Below are 24,711 nucleotides of genomic sequence, written 5' to 3'. Positions count from 1 at the left end.
GATGAAAACTGAAGTCCAAACATGCCCTAAGTCGCACATACTCTAACCTGGCTGCAAAACCCATGTTCTTTCCTCTGTACCTCCAATGAGAGGATTTACATTAATCTTCCCTTATTTCTTTAGGTACCAAGTCAATTATCAAGAATGTTCCCTGGTTCTATTACTGCTTTGTAAGGTTTCTGTGAAAGAGAATCTGAACCGCCAATGAACCATGTGACTGCAGAATTAAACCACTATATTGTTTTCTAGACATGATTCACTCTATTGCCTGTTACATGCTCTGAATCTTGAACCTAAAACAGATTCTCCAGCTAGTACAGAATCTGGATGTTTGTAAGGTAACACTTGATTGTTTCTGCATGTTAGGACAAGGCACAGTACACAAAGCTATTGAAATAAAAGGCACAGAAGAACTTCTGGCTCAGGAAAAAACACTGATTATCTAGAGGTTTAGGAAGTCTCTAAGAGGCTTCCTAAAAACCAAACAAATCATAAACACAAAAATTTGGTAATTGTGATTGCCACAAAAGTAGTTACCATGTCTCTTTGCTTGCTAGCATACTCCCAGCACTTACAGCAACGCCTAGCATACAGTAAGTATACAATAAATATATCTGCTACAAGAGTAACAAATGAAAGAAATCACAAGTCTTACCGGAGTTTTCATGCCTCCACCGTCCTTTCCTAGGCCCTCTCCTTTTTTCCAACCCATCTTCTCCAACATCTTCCGACCTTTATTGCTATCAGTAATTTCACTTTAGAGAAAATTAAGATGATAGTTGATTTTGAGACCATTTAAACCACATTTATAATAAACTAATGAATTTAAAATAATTGGTACAACTACTTTAGAAAACTATTTGGCTTTCCCTAATAAAGTTGATGACACACAAATTCTAATCCTACATATACTAAACAGAAAAGCATGTATATACGGTGCACCAAAAAGACATGGACAAGAATTTCTGCAGTCAAATCTAACAATAACCACAAATTAGAAATAATTCAGATGTCCATCAGTGATAAAGTGGATAAATTGTGTCATATTTATACAGGAGAATATACAGCAATGAAAATAAAATGCACCTCACAAAGTAATGCTGGGTAAAAAGAATACAGGCACAAAATAAATACTAAATTATTCCATATACTTAAAATTAAAATTAAGTAAAATTAATCTGACACTGTTGGAAGTCAGTAGAAGAGTCACTTTTGGGGAGGAGAGAGGAATAATGATTAAGAAGGGACACTAGGAGGACCAGTTTCTGGGTTTACTCATGATTTTCTATTTCTTGACCAAGACTGGATTCTGCAATGTGTTAATCTTATATCATTCATATTGATACTTAACATTTGTAAATTTAACATCAATTTATAAAGTTAAAATGAAACTAAACCTTTCATTAACTAGTTGCATTTTGTTTTATGATTTTATGGTCTAATTTAAGGGTATTTTAATTTTACGTTCTAACACATTTTCAGTTCTATAAAATGTTAAATTAGCTCTTCAATAAAAATAGACGAAGCAACACCAGACCAATGTATTTCATTATTTATTAACTGTAATGTAATCTTCATATTGTTCAGCAATTATTTCAAAAATATTAAACCTTAAAAATACTTGTCAAGTTGCTTGGTATATGTAGTCTAAAATATTGTATTTCATAAAATCTGACTCGATAAATTCAAAGATGTATTGTTAGTTTATGTACCATTATGAACAAATTGCTATTATATGTAACTGTAAAATTCTATCCAAAGAATATATCTTAGGACTAATAAAATATGATATTAAGTCAAAATTTAATAATTGCTAGTTCTACATGAAAAATTTAAATAACTAAACCTAGAATTTATATTCTGAGAAAAAAATGTAGCTAATATATGATTAAATGTAGAAATATAATCATATTGTAGGTTTCAAAATTACACTTTTCATGTTGATCAAGCTACTTTACCAAGAGGAAAGAAGTGAATCAAAGATAAGTAAGAAAAATAGTATTTCAGGGTCAAGAACAAAAGCAGTTGAGTACTAAAATAACTATTAAAAGTATCAGTCCACTATCAATTTCTTACTAGCCCAGCCTTCTAAATACACAGTATATAAATGTATGGTCACTCAGTTGGGTGGTTAGAATGTTATGCATATATATATGCGTGTGTGTGTGTTTAAGTTTATATGTGATAAATATGTATGTATCCATATTCATGATGAATATGATCAGTAATTTTCCAGGGAATAGCAGAATACCAATATTAGAGCAAAATGTAAACAGAACTTCCACAGTCCTATAAATCAGATTTGTCCTATAAGTGTGATTATGGTACAAAGACTTTTTCAAGCAACTAAAATTTAATACTTACGAATGAACAGATGCAGGAGCATCATCTCTTTGGAAAGTTCCTTCACTTCCAATCTGCTCCCTACGTTTTCCAGCTCTATCTTTATATTTCGGATTCTTCAATGCCTTTTCATCTTCATAGTCTGTATTCTTTATAAACATGAAGTATTCATTGAGGAAAATAAAACTGAAAAATGTCTGTATATTTGCCTTGCTTAGTGAATATGGTTCAATGTGGTCTCTATTAAATAAGTCATGATATAAATTAAGACATGATACAAATTAAGACAATTATGCTATTAATATTTTTAGTCTATCCCCTTTAAACTGTTTATTATCATTTCAAGTTGTGCTACAATATAAATTATACATAGAAATAATATAAACCATATATAAATTATAATATATAATTATATTAAAATATAGTAAAAAAGTACAGTATATTTTGAATTAATGATATATATTCATATTCTCATATGACTACCAGTATAAAAAGAAACATAGAGAACTCCTGCAGTTGGGAAAAAAATCTATTTCTCCTTTTCTCTAAGGAACTGAAAGTTCCAAAAGATCCAAAAAGTTTTAATACTGATCCTTAAAAGGGAAAAATGTAGAAAGGCTTTTAAAAGATAGATAAAAAACAAATACTCTTTTACAATGGCAATAATAATACTTTTTACTTCAAGACAGCTTCACTATATGATTAATCAGTCACTCAACAAAAATTACTGAGTAAAGAGTAAATTAAGCTCTATGTAAGGTAGTAGAATGCAAAGAAATTTATAATCCTCAAGTGCAGACACACAATCTTCAGCATGCTACAGTGTGACTGGTTCACCAATAAAGGTATGCCCAAGACAAGCCAGTGGCACAAAAGAGGCAATTCAGCATGGGGTTTCAAAGAAGAATTCTCTTCCCTTTTGTTACTATTTGCTAACCTTTATATAAAAAGTTGGAGTAGGAAATGGCAACCCACTCCAGTATTCTTGCCTGGAAAATCCCATGGACAGAGGAGCCTGGCAGGCTACAGTCCATAGGGTCACAAGAGTCCATAGGGTTGCAAGAGTTGGACATGACCAAGCACACACATATAAAAAGTATAAAAAACACACTACAGACTGCTAGAGCAATGTATGGAAAGCAGCATAGAAGTTTTTACTTAATTTTGCTTTCAAAACAGAAAAATAAAGAACCACCAGTCCTAATGGGTATTCACCCTCAGAAAATGATGCAGATTGAGCTAAAATTTTGAGAAAACATTTTATTCTCTTATAGATTTTCTACTTTCCTCCCAAATTAATTAACCTCTTGACATTTTTTCTATTATGATTTCTCTTTTAGTACAACAGTAACAACAAAAAATACAATTTTGCAGAAAACTTTTGGCAGCATCCTCTCTGATCCCTTCATAAAGTATAAAAAGCACTGGACAATTCATTTAAGACTTACAGTTCTGTATCTAGTTCTGCAATTTAGTAGCTGGGTGACCAGATCTAGTTTCTCCAATGTAAACTGGCAATATTAATTACTTTCTTGCTCTATTATAGAAGTAAATGGTAATTTTTAACTGCCTTATTGATACATAATTAACAAACAATAAATTATACATGAAGTGTACAATTAGATACTTTTGAGATTTGTATACACTTATGAACTCAGACTGGACATGGAACAACACACTGGTTCCAAATCGGCAAAGGAGTACATCAAGGCTGTATATTGTCACCCTGCTTATTTAACTCACATGCAGAGTACATCATGAGAAATGCCAGGCTTGATGAAGCACAAGCTGGAATCAAAATTGCTGGGAGAAATATCAGTAATCTCAGATACACAGATGACACCACCCTTATGGCAGAAAGTGAAGAACTAAAGAGCCTTTTGAAGAAAGTGAAAGAGGAGACAGAAAAAGTTGGGTTAAATCTCAACATTCAGATAACTAAGATCATGGCATCTGGTCCCATCACTTCATGGCAAACAGATAAGGAAACAATGGAAACAGTGACAGACTTTATTTCTGGGGGCTCCAAAATCACTGCAGATGGTGACTGCAGCCACGGATTAGAAGATACTTGCTCCTTGGAAGAAAAGCTATGACCAACCTAGATGGCATATTAAAAAGCAGAGACATTACTTTACCAACAAAAGCCCGTCTAGTCAAAGCTATGGTTTATCCAGGAGTCATGTATGGATGTGAGAGTTGGACTATAAAGAAAGCAAGTGCCAAAGAATTGATGCTTTTGAACTGTGGTGCTGGAGGAGGCTCTTGGAGAGTCCCTGGGCTGCAAGGAGATCCAACCAGTCCATCCTAAAGAAAATCAGTCCTGAATACTCACTGGAAGGACTGATGCTGAAGCTGAAACTCCAATACTTTAGCCACCTGATGTGAAGAACTGAATCACTGGAAAAGACCCTGATGCTGAGAAAGACTGAGGGCAGGAGAAGAAGGGATCAACAGAGGATGAGATGGTTGGATGGCATCACCGACTCGATGGACATGAGTTTGAGTAAGCTCTGGGAGTTGGTGATAAGACAGGGAAACCTGGCGTGCTGCAGACGAGGTCACAAAGAGCTGGACATGACTGAGCAACTGAACTGAAATGATACACTTATGAAACCATCATAATTAGGATAATAGATATTCATCTCCCACAAAAGTATCCTTGTCCTTTTTTTATAATCCATCCCTCCAGACCCTCTCCCTCTGCATCCTTCCTCTCCTGTATCCAGGCAACCACTGATCTGCCATGATACATTAGTGTGCCTTCCTAGAATTTTATACAACTGAAGTCCAAAGTATGTACAGTTGACCCTTGAACAACATGAATTTGAACTTTGCAAGTCCACTGACACACAGATTTTTTTTCCATTGGTAAATATGACAGTACTACCCTATCTGTAACTGGTTGAATCTGCAGGTGCAGAACACCAGATATAGTCGAACTGTAGTTACTGAGGGCTGAGTAGACATGAAGATTTTTCAACCGAGGTAAGACTCGGCACAGCTAATCCCTGTGTTGTTCAATAGTCACCTGTACTCTTTTTGCCTTTCACTCAGCATAATCATTTTGAGATCCATCCACGTTTTAATCTGTATTAATAGCATATGTTTGTTTCTTTTTTTTATTGTTAGGAGTGTTTAACATATACATTTTACATAGTTTGCTTATCTATTAATAATGGACATGAGTTTTTTTCCAGTCTTTGGCTATTAGGAAAAAAGCTGTTGTGGCCATTTGTTCCCTAGTCTTTTTATGAACATATGCTTTCACTTCTCTTGCGTAAATACTCTGAAATAGAACGGTGAATCATACAGTAGGTGTACACATAACTTTTAGACAAAGTATTAAACTCTTTAACGAAGTCACTGTACCATGTATGTTCTCATCAGCTCCAGTTCCTCCACATGCCAGCAACACAATACAGTCTTAAATGGTTTTAATTTGCATTTCCCTAGTAACTAATGATACTGAACATCTTTTCATAACTGCCATCTGCTTTGGTGAAGTGTCTATTCCAATCTTTTGGTCATTCTCAAACTGTTCTCCTTTATTAAATCTTGAGAGTTCTTTGTAAACTTTATTGGATACATGATTTACAAATATTTTTGCCAGTCTGTGACTTATCTTTTCATTCTCTTAACATCTTTGGAAGAACAGAAATTTTGCAGGAGTACAACCTGTGCTTTTAAGGATTGTGCTTTTACTGTTAGATATCTAAAAATTCTTTACCTAACTCTTTTTTTAAGGTTTGCTTCTAGAAGTCTTATAGTTTTAAGTTTTAGATGTATATGTATAGTCTATTCTGAGTTCATTCTTATATGTTATGAGGTGTGGATCAAGGCTGCTGTTACTGCTTTTGTTGTGGTATGTGCTGTGTTGACTTTCCAATTAGTTCAGCACTGTTTGTTGGAAAAGACTATCATTTCTCCATGAAACTGTCTTTATACCGTTGCTGAAAATCATACATACACACACACATATACATATACATATTTATCTATGCATCTGTCTATATAGGTCTATTTCTGGACTCATTATTAGTCTGTCCATCAACATACTTGTTTCTCTTTTTGCCAATGCTACTGTCTTTATTATAAGAGTTTATAATAAGTCTTGAAATCAGGCAGCATTAGCACTCCAACTATATCTTTCAATGGTATCGTTTTAATGTAAGTTTTTTAAAAATCAGAAATGGCTATTGAAATGTCGAGCATTACCTCACTTTTCTACTCTAATCTCAATACCTGTTGAAGTAAACAGTAAACAACTAGCAGGAATTACATGAATCTCAAAATAATTATGAGTAACTCCTCTCTTTTATTTATATATAAAAATTGGCTATGCTTATCTAAGGGCTTCCCCGGTAGCTCAGCTGGTCAAAAATCTGCCTGCAGTGCAGGAGCAATGATCAATTCCTGGGTTGGGAAGATCGACTGGAGAAGGGATAGGCTACCTACTCCAGTATTCTTGGGCTTCCATGGTGGCTCAGACAGTAAAGAATCCACCTGCAATGCAGGAGACCTGGGTTCGATCCCTGGGTTGGGAAGATCCCCTGGAGGAGGGCATGGCAATCCACTCCAGTATTCTTGCCTGGAGAATCCCATGGACAGAGGAGACTTGTGGGCTACAGCCCATGGGATCGCAAAGAGTTGGACATGACTGAGCGACTTAGCACAGCATGCTGATCTAAGGGCAGTTTTATACAAAACCAGACACACAGTTTAGCACATGTAACAATATTTAACTTTCTTACCTGCAAACCATATTTCACTCGTATTTTCTTTAATTCTTTCCTCCTTTCCAACTCTTTTTCCTCCTTACTTAGCGTTGGACCAACTAAAAGGAAAATTGAGTTAAAAAAAAACACTAAGTTTGATATAATACTGTTTATTTAATAATGAAAAATTTTTAGTACTAGTATTCTGTCTCCAGATTAACAAAAGTTCAAATAAATTAATATACAAGTATCTTTGGTTATGATGATGTCCTTTTAGCATTTTGGTAATTAAATCCAATTGGAAAGTAAATCAGACCCCAAAGAGTATAAGAATGTTACAGTTTAGATACTAAAAGAAATACTGACCATCTTAATTTTTCAATATCGTTATTGTAATAGTATCCAAGATGTAGAAATACTGTGAATTCCCTGAAAGAACATAAGTTTGTACAAAAAAAACCCCACAGAATTCAAGAGTCACATTATTGTGTAATGTGCCCTACACATTTTCATAATGTAGTATATGTAGGAAAACAAAAAATACATAATGAACATATTTAGTTAGTGTGAGGAGGAAAAAATAATGTAAGGAAAATTACTACTTCAGAGTATCTCTTTCAATTTTTAAAGCCTTAAATAAGAAAGTTTTAACAAGATAGCAACCTTTTACAGTACTATTATAGAAAATAATGGTATATACACAGATAATACATCAACAAACTGTAATTAGGAAAGCAGACATATCAACCAATAAATCTTAATGCCTTATCCTATTATTTTCTATGTTACTATTTTACATCAGAGTTTAACTGTGGATGATTTTTTTTTTTTTTTTTGACGACTTTTTTATAACAGTAAATAGATGTTAAAGAGAAACCTTGGGCTTCCTGGGCAGCTCAGTGGTAAAGTATCCACCTGCCAATGTAGGAGAGGTGGGTTCAATCCCTGAGTCGAGAAGATCCTTTGGAGAAGGAAATGGCAAGCCACTTCAGTGTTCTTGCCTAGGACATCTCATGGACAGAGGAGCCTGGTGGGCTATAGTCCATGGGGCTGCAAAAGTCACAACTTAGTGACTAACACAACAAATCTTTAGCTAGCCCGCATTATTCCTCTGAAGGACATTTAGCTGCTTCAAAGCCCTACAGACTTGGGGCTTTGCTGGTAGTTCAGTGACTAAGACTCTGTGCTCCCAACACAGGGGGCCTCGGTTCACTCCCTGGTCAGGGACCCACACCCTGCATACAGCAAGAAAGGGCCTGCATGCCACAGCTAAGATGCCGAGTGCCATAACCAAGACCTGGCACAGTCAGATAAGTAAATAATTAAAAAGATAAAAAGCCTACAGACTGGATTAGCAACAGCAGAGCTGGTAATTATCATTCCTGGTCAGAAAGCAACCTAATGCTATAATAGTACAACTAAACTATTACATAGAAAAATCAACTACAATCATAATCTACTACCTAAGTCTCACATTTCAAAACGTTATTTTTTTAGCCTCAGCTGATAATATTCACTGAAATATAAATGTATCTCAATAGAGTATTATACCAATTAGATATGAAGCTGGTAGCTATTGATACATTTTTTTGAACACTTTGGTGAATTAAAAAGTTATCATACACATAAACAATATGCTTCACATACCAAAAAGTTCATCTTTCTTATCAAGACGAAGGTGCGCTCTAACCTGCCCTGGTTCACAGCCATCACAGGTATCACTGCCAGGGTGAATGTGAAACGACAACACAGTCTCTCCAATTTTCACTTCGTCCCCATGCTCGAGCACATAAGGGTCACACTTAGTTTTGGGCTAAAGGGGAAAAAAACAACAAAACAGAAATACAAGAGTTACATATGACTATTTATTTTATGGTTACTATAAATAATGTCAGATTATAACAAAAAATTTTGAGATGGTTCTCAAAGAGATAGACAGACATATGCATACATACACATTTCCACAACATGAGGGTGATACATAATATTCTATTAGTGGAGAAGACAGATGAACTAAGCAACTTCTAATTTTTATATTATTAAAATCCACTAATCTCCCCATCTCCATACCCAATGCTATCAGAGAAATATCCAACCCAAACTTCAATCTCTTACCAAAATGAATAATCATCACAGTCAAAAAGATGACGTATTAAGGAGATAAACTGCATCATATTTCCCTTTTTCCTTCTTCTCTTGATAATTAAGTTTTATTTCATTTTTGATCCTTAACTAAGACCTCTCTCCCTCCCCTCCTTCCACATATTATCTTATTAGGTGCTAAGCACTTTGCTACATGTTAGGGATAGAAGAGTTAACTGAATAGACATAGCCCCTGCTTTCAAGCAGTTTTCCAATTTAACACTTCTGTTAAAACAGCTTAAAAAAATAAAAAACACACAAAAAAAGGATGGTCCCTAAAGTTACTATACGAATACTTCCTTTGCATGGCTTTAACATGCATTTATCTCTAAAAATAAGGCATAGATACATAATTAGAAGGCAAAACTTAGCAGTGAAGTATCTGCTTACTGTATCTATTTTTCAGCTCTAAGAGTTCTCTTCCACATTAATACATCTGGGCTTGAATACCAATCTGAACTAAATGATATGTATAATCACTATGATAACTATGCCCGGAGGGATAAAATATTTCAGTTCAGTTTTTTAAAAGAATATCCAAGTATTTAATTAATAAATATACACTCACCTGAAGAATCTGTTTTCCATTAACAATTGTACCATTCTGACTGCCTTGATCCACAAGGACATAACTTTGTAAGTCATGGTCAAAATAAATTTCTGCATGAAACTTAAAAAAAGAAACCAGGTAATTATAAATTATTGTACCTTTTTAAACCACAGATGATAATTTCTCCATGATAAACTGCAGTGGACTCTGATGATTTAACTTGTATTATTCTTAATACATTTTTTTTTTCTGAATACAAAAGAATTACAATGCTTCTTGTAGAAATAAGAAGGCTGCAGGAGAAAAAGTCACCCACCTTTAACTCCACCTATAATTACCATTAATAACTCAGTATGTGTCCTATCTTTTCTACTTTTATAATATTCTTGAGATTATACTATATATAATTTGAAACAATTTTTCATCTAATATAGTTGCTCACATCATTAAATATTTTTAATACAAAGGTGATTTGAAATATTCAAGGTCAACTTCTCAGAGTTTCCAAATTTTCAATACTCAGGACTAATCACTCCCTCCTGCTCCAGAGCACTTGGTTTATATAACACTTAAACCATACAAAATTACTGTATATGTGAATGCCACTGTACTGCTTACAATTATTGCTTACAATTAGTTGACAATTTGCTTACCACTTAGTATACAATATAGTGCCTCACATATATTGGGCACGTACTCAATACATGTACATTTAACTAGATATAGAGCTGCAAAAATATTTAAAATTCTGTAAACAATATATAGATGATGGTGGTTACATAAAATGATGCAGCTGCTTTGTGGGGAAGTTTGACAGTTCTTCAAAATGTTAAACAGAGAGTTACCATATGAATCAACAATTCTATTCCACGGTAGGTATCAAGAGAAATGAAAACTACACTTCCAAACAAACTTAGCAGCAATATTCTTAATAACCAAAAAATGGAAACAATTCAAATGTCTAACAGTTGACGAATAGATAAACAAAATACTATAGTGTATCTGAACAATGAAGTATTATTTGGCAATAAAGACAAATGAAGTACTGATACTTGCTACAACATGGATGAATCTTGAAGACAAGCTAAGTGTACAAGCTAGTTACAAAAGAGTACATACTGTATTATTAATATATGATTCCATTTACATGAAATGTGAAGAACAGGCAAATCCACAGAAACCAAAAGTAAACTGGTGGTTGCCTAGGACTGTGGGAGGTTAGAAAGGAATGGGGAAGGACTACTATTGAGTATGATACTTCTTTTCATAGTGATGAAAATGTTCTAAAATTGACTGTAGTGATGGTTACACAATTGTGAATACACTAAAAACCTGTGAATTATGTACTTTCAAAGGGTAAATTGTATATAGACTGTATCTCAATAAAGTTTTTAAAAATTTTCATAAATATAAACTTAATAAAATATAAAATGTTTCAAACATGTAAAAGAATATATTGAAAAACTTCTACACATGACCCAGCTTTAATACAATTTGCTACATTTGCCTCAGATACTTAAATTATTATTCATGGATGTGTACCTCACTCTATCTATCTATCCCCTACCCTTCCTTTCAGAGGTTTGATGTTTACTTAAACATGATGCATCTCCTTATAATTTTACCATGTATGTATATATTCATAAAAAAATTGTATGTTCATTTTGCTTTGTTTGGAACTTAATATAATTAGGAATCACACTGTATAAATTTTTCACTGAGATATAATTTATAGGCAAGAAATTCCTAAGTCTTAAATATACAGTCTGATGAGCTTTGACAAATGTACGCTAACAGTATTTATCTCCTTTATCTTGCATCTTTGGCTTAATACCATCTAGCTGTAGTGCAGTTGTGGCTGCACCATAAGCTATAATACATATTCTTCTAATGACAACAGCCACGTTTTTTCCCAAGGCTTTACTATGTTTCAAAATGCTTCTATCAACAACCCTGTCCATGCACTCTTCCTGTGGACAATACAAGGGTTTCTCTGGGGGTATACACTTAGGAATGAAACTGCTAAGCCATCTACATGCAAACAAACTTTATTAGATACTGCCATACAATTTTCCAGGCTTCACAGGTGGCTCAAATGGTAAAGAATCCATCTGCCAATGCAGGAGTTGCAAGTTTGATCCCTGGGTCAGGAAGATCCCCTGGAGTAGGAAATGGCAACCCACTCATTGCTGTTGGGATAATCCCATGGACAGAGGAGCCTGGTGGGTTACAGTCCATGGAGTCACAAAAAGTCAGACATGGCTAAGCACACACATATCATTTTCCAAAGTGGTTGGACCAATTTATACTCTCAACACCAGTTTCTAAGAATTCCCATTGATTTATACAGTCTTGAATAACACTTTGTATTGTCAGAATTTTTAGCTTTTGCAAACATATCAAGTGTGAAATTAAATTTCATTACTGTGGTTTTAATTTGCATTTTCCCAATTACAGGTGAGGCTGAAATCTTTTCTTGTATTTATTAGCCATTTGGGTTTCATCTTCTGTAAATTTTCTCTTCATGTCCTTCATACATTTCTTTCAATTGGGTTGTTTAGAAAAACTGTATCAAAGAGTTTAAATAATTTCAAATCTTATGACTGGAAACCTTATTCCAAAGACCTTTCTAAATTATGCTCTCAATAGGAATGATATGTAATAAACAGGATGAATGAAAACTGACACTTTGGTCTCATTTGTATTTCTTGAATTACTACAAATACTGAATGGTTTTCGCATGTTAAGCATATTTCCTCTAGTGTGAATTACTTGTCTATGTCCTTCACTCATTTACCTGTTGGTATCATAGTGGGGTTTAAAAAAATGAATTTGTATGAGCTTTTAAAATATAAGGGATATATATTTTACCAGATCTGATTATCTTAGACTGCCATTTAAGTTTATTTCTTAATATAAAGACTTTAAAACAAATTATTCAAAATTACCTTGTCTTCTGTGATTTTGTTTCTTTTTTTAAACTTAGAAATTCCTCTCCTATCCACTGGTTAAATATTCGTTTGTTTTCTCCTAATATTAATATGAAATATGTTGGAGTTTTTTTACCTTAACTTTTTCATATACCTGGGTATGTGTGATATATACTGTCAAACTGATTTCACACAACTAACAAATTACCTACCCTATCAGTGGACATGTTTGTTTCAAAGAAAGGAAAAGCAGGAATGCCACCAGAGAACTACCTCCATTTCAGACTGAAGTAGAAGGACGTCTTTGTTATTTACGTTATAGACAGGGTTTTCTTTGGAGGCAGAAAAATCACGGATCATGAGAAGGTAAAAAAGCAAAATAATTTGGTCTGAATTAAGATTACAAGGACTTCCTCCCCTCTGAGTGAGTACAAACAAAGCAAAATAATCAGACTTTCAACTAACAATGAAAAAACAAATTTCATTCCAAAAAGACAAAAATCACAAAAAATACATAGTTTAGAATCATACTATAATCCATTAATTAGAAACAAAATGGGGTTGGTGAAAGGTCAAAAAAACATAAGTTATAAAAGGGAAGGGGGAAAACCACAGAAAATATAGTAAAGAAAAAAGATAAATGAGACTTTTGAAAAGCCTCATAACTTTAGCTGCAACTCTGTTCTTTTTGTTTTGAAAAACCCAACTGCTCTTTTTCCTGAAACCAGTAGAAAATCAACTAGGAAAAGCAGCAAAATCAAGCAGGAAAAGCCTTAAGTGGTAGAGGATAGATTATTCTTGAGTTGAAAAATACCCTGTACTCAAAGTAACTGCACTAAAGTAGCTTGAATCCACGTATGATTTATTTTTGAACTGCCACAATATCCAGCATATTGACTTCAACTCAATAAATATTTGCTAAACGGGCACTACTTAGTCTACATTTTCTACTCCTGCTCCAGACTGTTAAAAACTAAACACTATTTTAGTTCATCCAAATTTTGATGGAGAATTTTTTTTTCTCAAGTAATGGAGTAAACAACCTGCATTACTTTCACTACCATTACTATACTGACTATTAATCTTTCTTTTTCATCTGAAAAACCCTAAGCTTTCTGCCATAATGATTATTTACAAAGTCACATCGAGGGGGCTGTATCTGAAAAATCAAAGAACTTACCTTACTGACACCAACTTCAGGGATTCGGAGAGTATGCTCCATATCTTTTTCTCTGCAGAGTTAAGTAAAATTAAAATGCCTTTAATACTTTTTGAAGCATATTTAAATGCTATATTTAAAGAATTTTTTAAAGATAATTTTGCTTTAAAAGATAATGTTAGGATGCATGTCTCTTTATCAGAGTAAACCCAGTTTCTGTAATGCTACTTTAAATTTCATGTTTGAAAGTAGGTCCCGGAATTATCTTAACTCTTTCATAAGGTAAGGTCCTTATTGTAGGGTCCCCAACCTTTTTGGCACCAGGAACCAGTTTCGTGGAAGACAGTTTTTCCACAGACCAGAACAAGGGTATTGGGATGATTCAAGTGCATTACATTTATTGTGCACTTTATTTCTATTGTTACTATATTGTGGTACATAATGAAATAATCATACAATTCACCATGATGTAGAATCAGTGAGAGCCCTAAGCTTGGCTTTCTGCAATTAGACAGTCCCATCTGGAGGTGACAGGAAACAGTGACATCTGAGGTGAGCTGAGAGCGGCGAGGCACAGCTATGAATAAGATGAAGTTTTCCTCACTCACCCAGCGCTCATCTCCTGCTGTGCAGCCCGACTCCTAACACGTCCAGGGGTTGGGGGCCCTTGCTTTGGTACATCTGCCACAGGCTAGTAAACATCCAGTAGGACAAAATATCCTTTGCAGTAATGTCAGTCCAGGTCTGTTGACTATGTTTCCACTTCTATTACTATGTGTAAAAGGAACATACTATTCTCCAAGAATTCAAAATGAAGATACTGTATGAAACCTGAATTAAAGATACATTATCTTTCCAGTTGGGAAGAAAGGAAAGTATCCTGCTCAGGATGAAAATCCACTTCTCTACCAAGCTGGTTTGCGTTCCATAGGGGTAAAGGAAAGGGTCAAAGGAGGTCATGCTGGGTCTAAGTGAGTAACGTAAGCCTAAAAATGCAATACCAAAGCCAAGAAAGTGAAGAGATCTCTGTGGAAGGTATCACCAAGATTTTACCTCTTTACATAGGAGGACTGCTTTAGGGACAATGAAGTTATATCTGCAATTGACTTCCAAAAGCACATGACAAAAGGTAAGTGTCAGAATATTTGCTGAGTGAGAGAGGGAGGGACAAGGATATCATTTTCTGTCTATTCTACAAGTATCATGCATACCTAATGATTAACTGGAATAAGAAAATTAAACAGAATACAATAATAGCAAACATTTTTACCTTCCAATTGTAGCAGGATTTACAGCTGTAATGATAAAAAGTGATCCTGTCTGCAACACAGGTGATCTAATTACAATTACTCTAATACATGGGGGCCAGATTTTTTCTTCATCTGCCAAAGAAAGAAACACGTATTAATTCAAAAATAACAAATGCCCAGGGAATAGTAAAAGGCATACATAAAACTAAAATAAACTGATCAAAAATCTTCCTTCTGTTTAAAACAACCTTCTCAAATTCTGCTATATGACATACGTAATAAGTAGGTTTTAACAACACTAGCAATTTAAAATAATCAATCTAAAGATATAGAGCAGCTATCACAATTATAAAATAATCAACTCTCTCTTTTTTAAGGTATTGATATTTGAAAATATGCCCCCCAAAAAAGAATTTTTTTTAAGTTAGAAAAACTGAGTCTACCCTTTTAAGAAAAAAATGAAAGGAAATTGCATTAAGAACAAAATAAGCTTGCACACACTAATACAAAATTCTGTTTTAAAAGTATGTCATTATATCCTCAAGTAAAAAAAAACAAAACAAAACAGATTTACCATAATACCTATGTTGGCTTCCCTGGTGGCTCAGAGGTTAAAGCATCTGCCTGCAATGCGGGAGACCCGGGTTCGATCCCTGGGTAGGGAAGATACGCTGGAAAAGGAAATGGCAACCCACTCCAGTATTCTTGCCTGGAGAATCCCATGGAAGGAGGAGCTTGGTACGGGGTTGCAAAGAGTCGGACAGGACTGGGCGACTTCACTTTCACTTTTCTATGTAGCTGAATTCACGGCCTACTCTTTAAAGCAACTGCCTTCCCTCCCTCAACTACAAAAGTGGACAATAAATATCTAATCCACTAAAACAGACTTAGTACAGACTTTAGGAAAGAGTAGGTAACTTGGTTTTTTATTCTACCGAGTAGGCCATTCAATGCAATTAAACTTTAGGATCCAAGTAGTAGTCATTTATTCACACCCTACTGTAAATATAACCAAAGTTATCATTTTTAATAATGTTATTAAAATAATCTCTTTAAAACAATCAGCTCACTTGTTGGCAAATATATGGGCTACTAACACTTTTAACTACTGTGTTGTACTTTTACAATGACCATAAAATAATGGCTATTTACTCACCTTCATCTTCAGTATCTTCTGCAGTTGCATTGTCTTCACTGGTAATGTCTTCATCGTAACTGTCCTCAGTCTGAGAGTCTGTAATTTCACCTTCTTCAGGCTCACTATCAGTGTCTATGATTTTCTCATCTTTAAATGAAGCCGAAGTACAAATGTTTTCATTAACAGGAGATTCTACAGTCTTTGCACTAACTGGAACAGTATATTTGGGGAGGCTATTTTTGTAATGAATGTCTATTTTGGCCTTCTTTTTCACGTTTGCAAAATCTTCTCCCTCACTGCAGTTTATATGTTCAATATTGGATATCTTCTGATCTTCTGAATTCAAATTCTGGAAAGAGGTAGGAACAGGAGAGAAGAATCTTAAACATGACCATCTTATAATGTTTAACCCTAAATGTTTCAGTGAATTAGTGAAGACATATGTTTAGTGAAATAACAATAGCTATTATCTCTATTGCCTCTTCCTCTTATTATGTTCCCTTTCTTAATGATGTACCATCCACTTATCCAAATCAAAAGTCTTTGACAACTCCTTGACCACTCCATGGAATCAATTACTGAGGCTATAAACTATGTTTGAAATTGATCCCAATTTTCTCTCCTTATCTAGTATCATTTTCTTAATTGTCCCAATCCAGGTCCTTATCACATATTGCTTGGACCATGTGAGAGCCTAGAACAATGCTGTCAAAAATAAAATGCAAGCTTTATATACATATATATATATACACACACATATATGCTTTAAAATTACCTAGTAGCGTCATTAAAAAGGTAAAAAGAAGCTGGTGAAATTCATTTTGTTACTTTACCTAACCCAGTACTTACAAAATATTATTAATTATATATAAAGATGACATTTCATCAATATAAAAATTATTACAAATACTTTATATGGATTTTCTGTATCAAGTATTCAAAACTGAGTATAGTTTATACTCAACTAGGTAAAGTGTCCTAGCTACATTTAAAGTGTTCAGTAGCCATATGGAGCTGACAGAACAGTGCAGGCCTAGAGAATACAACCAAACCTGAATTTTCTTTTTAGACTTTGAGTCAATTATTAAGTCAACATACATGATGTAAAGAATTAGCACTAATTACAGCAGGGATTTAAAGATCTAAATGTACCTAATAAATCAGAACTGAAGTTTTGCTAAAATACTTTATAGAGTCGGTTTGATGATAGAGAAAATAGTACAGATGAGTCAATTACATCTCTTTATTCTGAACTTCCAACTTAACTGGCATAAACCTTTTATTATTTATTATACATGCATATTGGGCATACCCTAGGACAAATGAACATATCTATTATTTTAACTTTAGAAGAAGCAGTTATCTTCCTCTAGTTTGTAACACACTCTAGTTTTCTTTCTACCTTAGGGCAATATGATGAGGTGAAGTCATATGTTCTGCTGTTATTTTATAAAATATGAGAGTATCCTAAACCCATATTTTTAATAGTAGCACAAATTCAGTTTGAAGACTGGCTAAACATTCACAGCATGCTAAACTATACGTATCTCCAGCAACACAAATTCACCAAGAACAATAACAAGAGCAAGTTCCTGAAAAGCTATGAGGAACTTTAAAGACCACTGTAACTATAGCCAAAACATTTCCTGATCTATACATGCTTAAAAGAAAAGCAGTTTCCAATATTTTCCAATATATTTCCAAATATCCAGTATTATATATTTTATTATTATTGTTTATAGGACAACACATGTAGAGGAAAATGTGCAAAACAGAAATAGGTAATGCTTTTTAAAACTGTCAGTCTCAAATGTTAGATAAATATCCATTAAGATAAAAGAAAGGCCCCGGGCCTACATCAGGCATATATGCATATTTCAAATTATTACTCTAATCTCCTCACCCTACTTCCTTCCTTCCATATACTCTGCACTTCCAAAAAGTGAGGCCCAAGAATACATTAAAACTCAAGAAAAGGATAAGGATGTCCTAAAACTGGTTTCCTCCCATGCAACACAACTACCTTTTATAATTCTTGGGGAATTCAAAATTTTTATTAGTATTTTTCTTCAGTCCTTGTCCTAAATTAACATATTTTTACAGAAGGATGGTAAAGATGAATGGTTATGAGAGCTAAACTGGACCAAAATCTCACAGAATGCTATCAAATTTCATCATCTAGTTTATCAGAAAAGGTCATCTGAGGACCCTATATATTCTTCGCTTTGCTGGGAGAACTAGTTTCATTAGCATATCCTTTCAAACAGTTCAATGACTAGTAATAGGTAGAAGTCACTAACACAGAGGTCTTTGAAAAAAAAAAGAAAAATAATTTTTGGCATTTTTCTTACTTACTCTTCAATTCTTAGGTACTGTAAGTGAAAATAATCGAGAAATAAAAAAAATCAAATAGAGAATTGAGATAAAATTTCAAGAATGGGGGAGAGGTGGCCAAGATGGTGAAATGGGAAGACACTCAACTCATCTCATGGACACACCAAAATTACAAGTACTTACAGAGCATTTATGAGAATGACCTACCTGAACACTAGCAGAAAAGATTTCCCACAACTAAAGACATAAAGAAGGAACCACACAAGATGGGTAGGAGAGGTGGAGACCCATACCCCTATGTTGGCAACCCACAAATGGAAGGGATATCACAAGCACAGAGGTTCTTCCCAAGGAGTGAGGAGTCTGAGGCAGAATGGGATTCCCCAGCCTGGGATCCTGAACTGGAAAGACAAGCCCCTAGAATATATAGCTTTGAAAAACTAGCAGAGCTTATGTTCAGGAGAATTGGAGAGATATAGGAACAAGATTCAGCTCTTAAGGGCACATGTAAGAATACATGTAAATCCATGGCTGATTCATGTCAATGTATGACAAAAACCACTACAATATTATAAAGTAATTAGCCTCCAACTAATTAAAAATTAATGAAAAAAAAAAAGATGTCACATGTTCTAAGCCTCAACAGAGAGGCAGTAGTTGGAAAAGAGCCTGGGTCAGCTATTTTGGGGAATCTGTTCTACCCCCAGTAACAGTGGCACTGGAACACATTATTCTGGAATCTTTCTTCTGATCTATTAGTGCTGGCAGCCCCGCCCTGCCCACCTGCTGGCTGGCACAAGCCCCTGGCTTTCCAAGAGAGCCACACAGAGACTCGTCCAACGGGCCAGGAACAGCCTTGAACCCCTTAAGTCATGCAGTCAACTTCACAGGAAGGCTACCCTTCTCTCGACTGGGCCTGCAATCACCATGCGAGGCAGGACCTCACAGCCAACCAGGGCAAGGGCCAGCCCTGCCTTCCAGCGCTCCCACAGTCATCAGTCTCACCACAACAGAAGGATGTACACAGCCCACACAGGGAACATCCCCAGAGTAAAAAGTTCTGGTGACCAGAAGGGCATGTGCTGCTGGGGACCCAGAGGAGGTCTACTAAAGAAGGCCACTTCTCCAATATGGGAAGCATAATCAACCTACCTACCTTGATGTCTACCTAACACACAGAAATAAATACAGTGAATAGAACAGTGAGGAGACAGAGGAATATGTTCTCAACAAGACAAAACCTCAGAAAAAGAAGATTCTTCCAAAATATAGGTTTAAAAAAGATTTTTCCACTATTTTATAAGACGTTCCCATACTTCAAAAAATACAATTAAAATCTAGTCAAATCACAGCAAAAAAAAAAAAAAAAGAGAGAGAGAGAGAAAAAATGGAGATAAGCAATCTACTGGACAAAAAGTTCAAGGTGATGATCATAAAGATGCCCACCAAACTCAGAAGAAGAGTGAATGAACATAAAATTTCAGTAGTTAGAAAATATGAAGAAGAACCAAACAGAGCTAAAGAATACAAAACTGAAATTGAAAATATACTAGAAGAAAGAACAAATCAGATGATACAGGGGAACAGATCAGCAATCTGGCCAAGAGTAGTAATCACTCACCCTGAAGAGAGAACGAAAGAAAGAACAGAGCTTAAGATGCCTCTGGACAATATCAAGCACACTGCCAACCACGAAGTGCATGTAAAAAAATCATAGCTGAAAATTTCCCCAATCTGGGGAAGGAAACACATCCAGGTCCAAGAAGCACAGAGTCCCAAACAAGATGAACTGAAAGCAGTTCACATGAAGACAAAATATAATTAAAATGGCAAAAATTAAAGAAAAAGAATTTTAAAAGCAACAAGGGAAAGGCAACTAGTTATCCACAAGGGAGCTACCATAAGGCTATCACTGACTTTTCAGCAGAACTGAAAAGTCAGGCCAAAAGGGAATGGCACCATATGTTCAAAGTGATAAAAGGAAAAAACTCTGAACCAAGAACACTCTACCCAGAAAGGCTATCCTTCAGATTGGGAGGAAAGGTAAAGAACTTTCTAGACAAGTAAAAGTAAAAAGAGTTCAGCATCACTAAAAGAGCTTTACCAGAAATATTAAAGGGACTTCTCTAAGTAGAAAACAAAGAACCACATCTAGAAATATGAAACTTGGGAAGGGAAGAATCTCATTGGTAAAGGCCATCGTACAGTAAAGGCAGCAGATCAACAACTGATAAGGCCAGTAGAAAGACTAAAAGACAAAAGTAGTAAAATCATCTATAGCCACACAGGCAGTTAAGGGATAAACAAAACAAAACCATAAAGTATGACCACAAAAACATTAGATACAGGGGGCAAGGACAGTAAAAATGGAAAGCAGTTAGGATGCATTCAAGCTTAAATCATCAACTTAAAATAACCACATATATGTGCTGTTGCACCATACTAAGTTGCTTTAGTCATGTCTAACTCTTTGCGACCCTATGGACTGTAGCCCTGCAGGCGCCTCTGTTCATGGGATTTTCTAGGCAAGAATACCAGAGTGGGTAGCCATGCCCTCCTCCAGGGGATCTTCAAGTCCCAGCGATCAAACCCAGGTCTCTTCTGTCTTATGCACTGGTAGGCGGGGCAGGTTCTTTACCACTAGTGCCACCTGGGAAACTCCAATCACATCTATATAGGTTGTCAAATATGAATGACTCTGATGGTTACCAAAAACCAGAAATCAGTAATAGATACACAGAAAGGAAAGGAATCCAAACATAACACTAAAGGCAGCCATCAAATCACAGGGGAAGGGAGCAAAAGAAAACAGAACCAAAAAAGAAATACAACCCCTCTTCAAAACAATCAACAAAATAGCAATACAAATATACCTATCAATAATTACTTCAAAAGTAAATGAACTAAAAGCTCGAATTAAAAGACACAAGAGTGGCTGAATGGATTTAAAAAAAAAAAAAAAAAAACTCACATATGCTGCCTGAAAGAGATTTACTTCTGATCTAAAGACACACACTGACTGAAAATCAGGGGACAGAAAAAAGGTATCCCATACAAATGAAAATAAAACTGGGGGAGCAATACTTAGACAAAACAAACAGCAAAAAGAGACAAAGAAGCTATATGCTAAAGGGATCAAGCCAAGAAGGAGATATAAAAACTGTATATATAAATATCTAGGTACCCAACATAGAAGCACCTACTAAGTACATAAAGGAAACACTAACAAACATAAAGGCAGAAAGTGACAATAACAGTAAAGGACTTTAACACTCCATTTATATCAATGGGCAGATCATCTAGACAGAAAATCAGTAAAGCAATACTTCCCTTAAATGATACATGTGACTAAACAAATCTAACAGATACAGAGAAAGCATTCCATCCAAAAGCAGCAGGGAGACACATTCATTTCAAGTGAAGATGGAACATTCTTTAAGATGATGACACGCCAGGCTATAAAACAAGCCTCAAGTAACTAAGTCTTGAGTTGCGACTAGAGATTATCACACTAAGTGAAGTCAGTCAGAAAGAGGCACACAAATATCATATGCTATCACTTACATGTGGAATCTAAAATATGGCACAAGTGAACCTATTTACAAAACAGAAACAGACTTGCAGCACAGAGAACACCCTTGTGGTTGCCAAAGAGGAGAGAGGGAGGGAAAGGGATGAACTGGGAGTCTGGAGTTAGTAGATGCAAGTTACTACATTCAAAACAGATAAACAAAAGCTTACCATATAGCACAGGGAACTACATCTAGTCTCCTGGGATAAACCACTATGGAAAAGAATATTTTAAAAAAAGAATATATATGTGTGTATAACTGAGTCACTTTTCTGTACAGCAGAAATTAGCATAACCCTGTAAATCAATTATACTTCAATTTCAAATAAAGAAATTTAAGACTGAATTATTAGGCAGCTTTTCCAATCACAACAGTGAAAGACTAGAAACCCACTATAAGAAATAAACTGCAAAAAACACATAAAAGTCTAAACAACAAGCTACTTCACAAGCAACTGGTCACTAGTGAACTCAAAAAGGAGATCTGAAAAAATAACTGGAGACAAATGAAAATGTTAATATAATTATCTAAAATCCATGGGATGAGGCAAAAGTAGTTCTAAGAAGTTAAGAGCAACACAAGCCTAACTCAGAATAAGAAAAATTCCAAAAAAAACACAATCTAACCTTACAGCTGAAGGATCCAGAAAAAAGAAGGAAAAAATCCAAAGTTAAGAGAAGAAACAATAAAGGTCAGAACAGAAATAAATGATACAAGAAATTCCTGGGAGGTCCAGTGGTTAGGACTCCTTGCTTTCACTGCAGAGGGGCACAGGTGCAATCTTGGTTGGGGAACTCAGATACTGCAAGCTGCAAGGTACAGACAAAAAGAAAAAAAGAAGAAGGAAGAAAGAAAGGATAGAGAAACTAAAAAAAGAAAAAAGATCAGTGAAACTAAGAGCTGGTTCTTTGAAAATATAAACAAAATTGTTAAGCTTTTAGACAGACTCATCATCAAAGAGGACCCAAATAAATAAAATCAGAAATCAAAGAGAAGTTATAATTGATATTGCAGAAATAAAAAGAGTAGTTTACTATGAACAACTATATGCCAATAAAATGGACAACTCAGAAAAAAATGGATAAATCCTGAAAAACATAGTCTCCTAAGACTGAATCAGGATAATATAAAAAATATCAATGAACCATTTACCAGAAATGAAAATGATTCAATAATCAAAAAACTCATAAATAAAAAAATCCAGGACCAAATGACCTCACAAGTGAATTCTACCAAACACTGAGAGAATAGTTAACAAACATAAAAGATGAGGCTGTGCAAGTGCTGCACTCCATGTGCGAGCAAATTCGGAAAACTCAGCAGTGGTCACAGGACTGGAAAAGGTCAGTTTTTATTCCAATCCCAAAGAAAGGCAACGCCAAAGAATGCTCAAACTACCGCACAACTGCACTCTTCTCACAAACTAGCAAAGTAATGCTCAAAATTCTCCAAGCCAGGCTTCAACGGTACGTGAACTGAGAACTTCCAGATGTTCAAGCTGGATTTAGAAAAGGCACAGCAAAGGGAGATCAAATTGCCAACATCCGTTGGATCACCCAAAAAGCAAGAGAGTTCCAGAAAAACATACTTCTGCTTTACTGACTACACCAAAGCCTCTGACTATGTGGATCATGACAAACTGGAAAGCCCTTAAAGAGATGGGAATACCAGACCACCTAACCTGCCTCCTGAGAAATTTATATGCAGGTCAAGAAGCAACAGTTAAAACCAGACATGGAACAATGGACTGGTTCCAAGTTGGGAAAGGAGTACATCAAGGCTGTATATTGTCACCCTACTTATTTAACTTACATGTAATGAGTACTCCTGAGAAATGCCGGGCTGGATAAAGCACAAGCTGGAATTAAGACTGCCGGGAGAGTTATCAATAACCTCAGATATGCAGATGACACCACCCTCATGGCAGAAAGTGAAGAGGAACTGAGAAGCCTCTTGATGAAAGTGAAAAAGACGAGAGTGAAAAAGCTGGCTTAAAACTCAACATGCAAAAAACGAAGATCATGGCATCTGGTCCCACCACTTCATGGCAAATAGATGGGCAAACAATGGAAACAGTGACAGACTTTATTTTTGAGGGCTCCTAAATCACTGCAGATGGTGACTGCAGTTGTGAAATTAAAAGATGTTGGTTCCTTGGAAGAAAAGCTATGACCAATCTAGACAGCATATTAAAAAGCAGAGACATTACTTTGCTGACAAAGGTCCGTCTAGTCAAAGATATGGTTTTTCCAGTAGTCACATATGAATGTGAGAGTTGGACCACAAAGAAGGTTGAACGCCGAAGAATTGATGCTTTTGAACTGTGGTGCTGGAGAAGACTCTTGAGAGTCCCTTGGGCTGCAAGGAAATCCAACCAGTCTATCCTAAAGGAAATCAATCCTGAATATTCACTGGAAGGACTGATGCTGAAGCTGAAACTCCAATACTTTAGCCACCTGATGTGAAGAACTGACTCACTGGAAAAGACCCTGAGGCTGGGAAAGAACAAAGGCGGGAGGAGACGGGGATGACAGAGGATGAGATGGTTGGATGGCATCACCAACTTGATGGACAT

General features: G+C 35.3%; 1 protein-coding gene and 1 non-coding gene across 2 annotated transcripts in view; one reads left to right on the top strand and one right to left on the bottom strand.

Annotated features, from left to right (window-relative positions):
• AGGF1 (angiogenic factor with G-patch and FHA domains 1) overlaps positions 1–24,711 on the bottom strand; it is a 42,063-nt gene that overhangs the window by 3,737 nt on the left and 13,615 nt on the right. Inside the window, exons 6-13 of the mRNA XM_065940673.1 lie at positions 16,249–16,579; positions 15,113–15,224; positions 13,864–13,915; positions 9,772–9,873; positions 8,709–8,874; positions 7,098–7,180; positions 2,365–2,492; positions 656–755 (exon numbers count right to left, since the gene is read on the bottom strand). Of these exons, the coding sequence (XP_065796745.1) occupies positions 656–755; positions 2,365–2,492; positions 7,098–7,180; positions 8,709–8,874; positions 9,772–9,873; positions 13,864–13,915; positions 15,113–15,224; positions 16,249–16,579 (1,074 nt within the window). The remainder of the gene's footprint in view (positions 1–655; positions 756–2,364; positions 2,493–7,097; positions 7,181–8,708; positions 8,875–9,771; positions 9,874–13,863; positions 13,916–15,112; positions 15,225–16,248; positions 16,580–24,711) is intronic.
• Positions 15,686–15,757, top strand: TRNAC-GCA (transfer RNA cysteine (anticodon GCA)). Its single transcript has one exon. It is a non-coding gene; the product is annotated as a tRNA-Cys (tRNA).

This window comes from Muntiacus reevesi, chromosome 7 (assembly GCF_963930625.1).
Source record: "Muntiacus reevesi chromosome 7, mMunRee1.1, whole genome shotgun sequence".
Lineage (NCBI taxonomy): Eukaryota > Metazoa > Chordata > Mammalia > Artiodactyla > Cervidae > Muntiacus > Muntiacus reevesi.
This window is presented reverse-complemented; position numbering and strand designations above follow the sequence as displayed.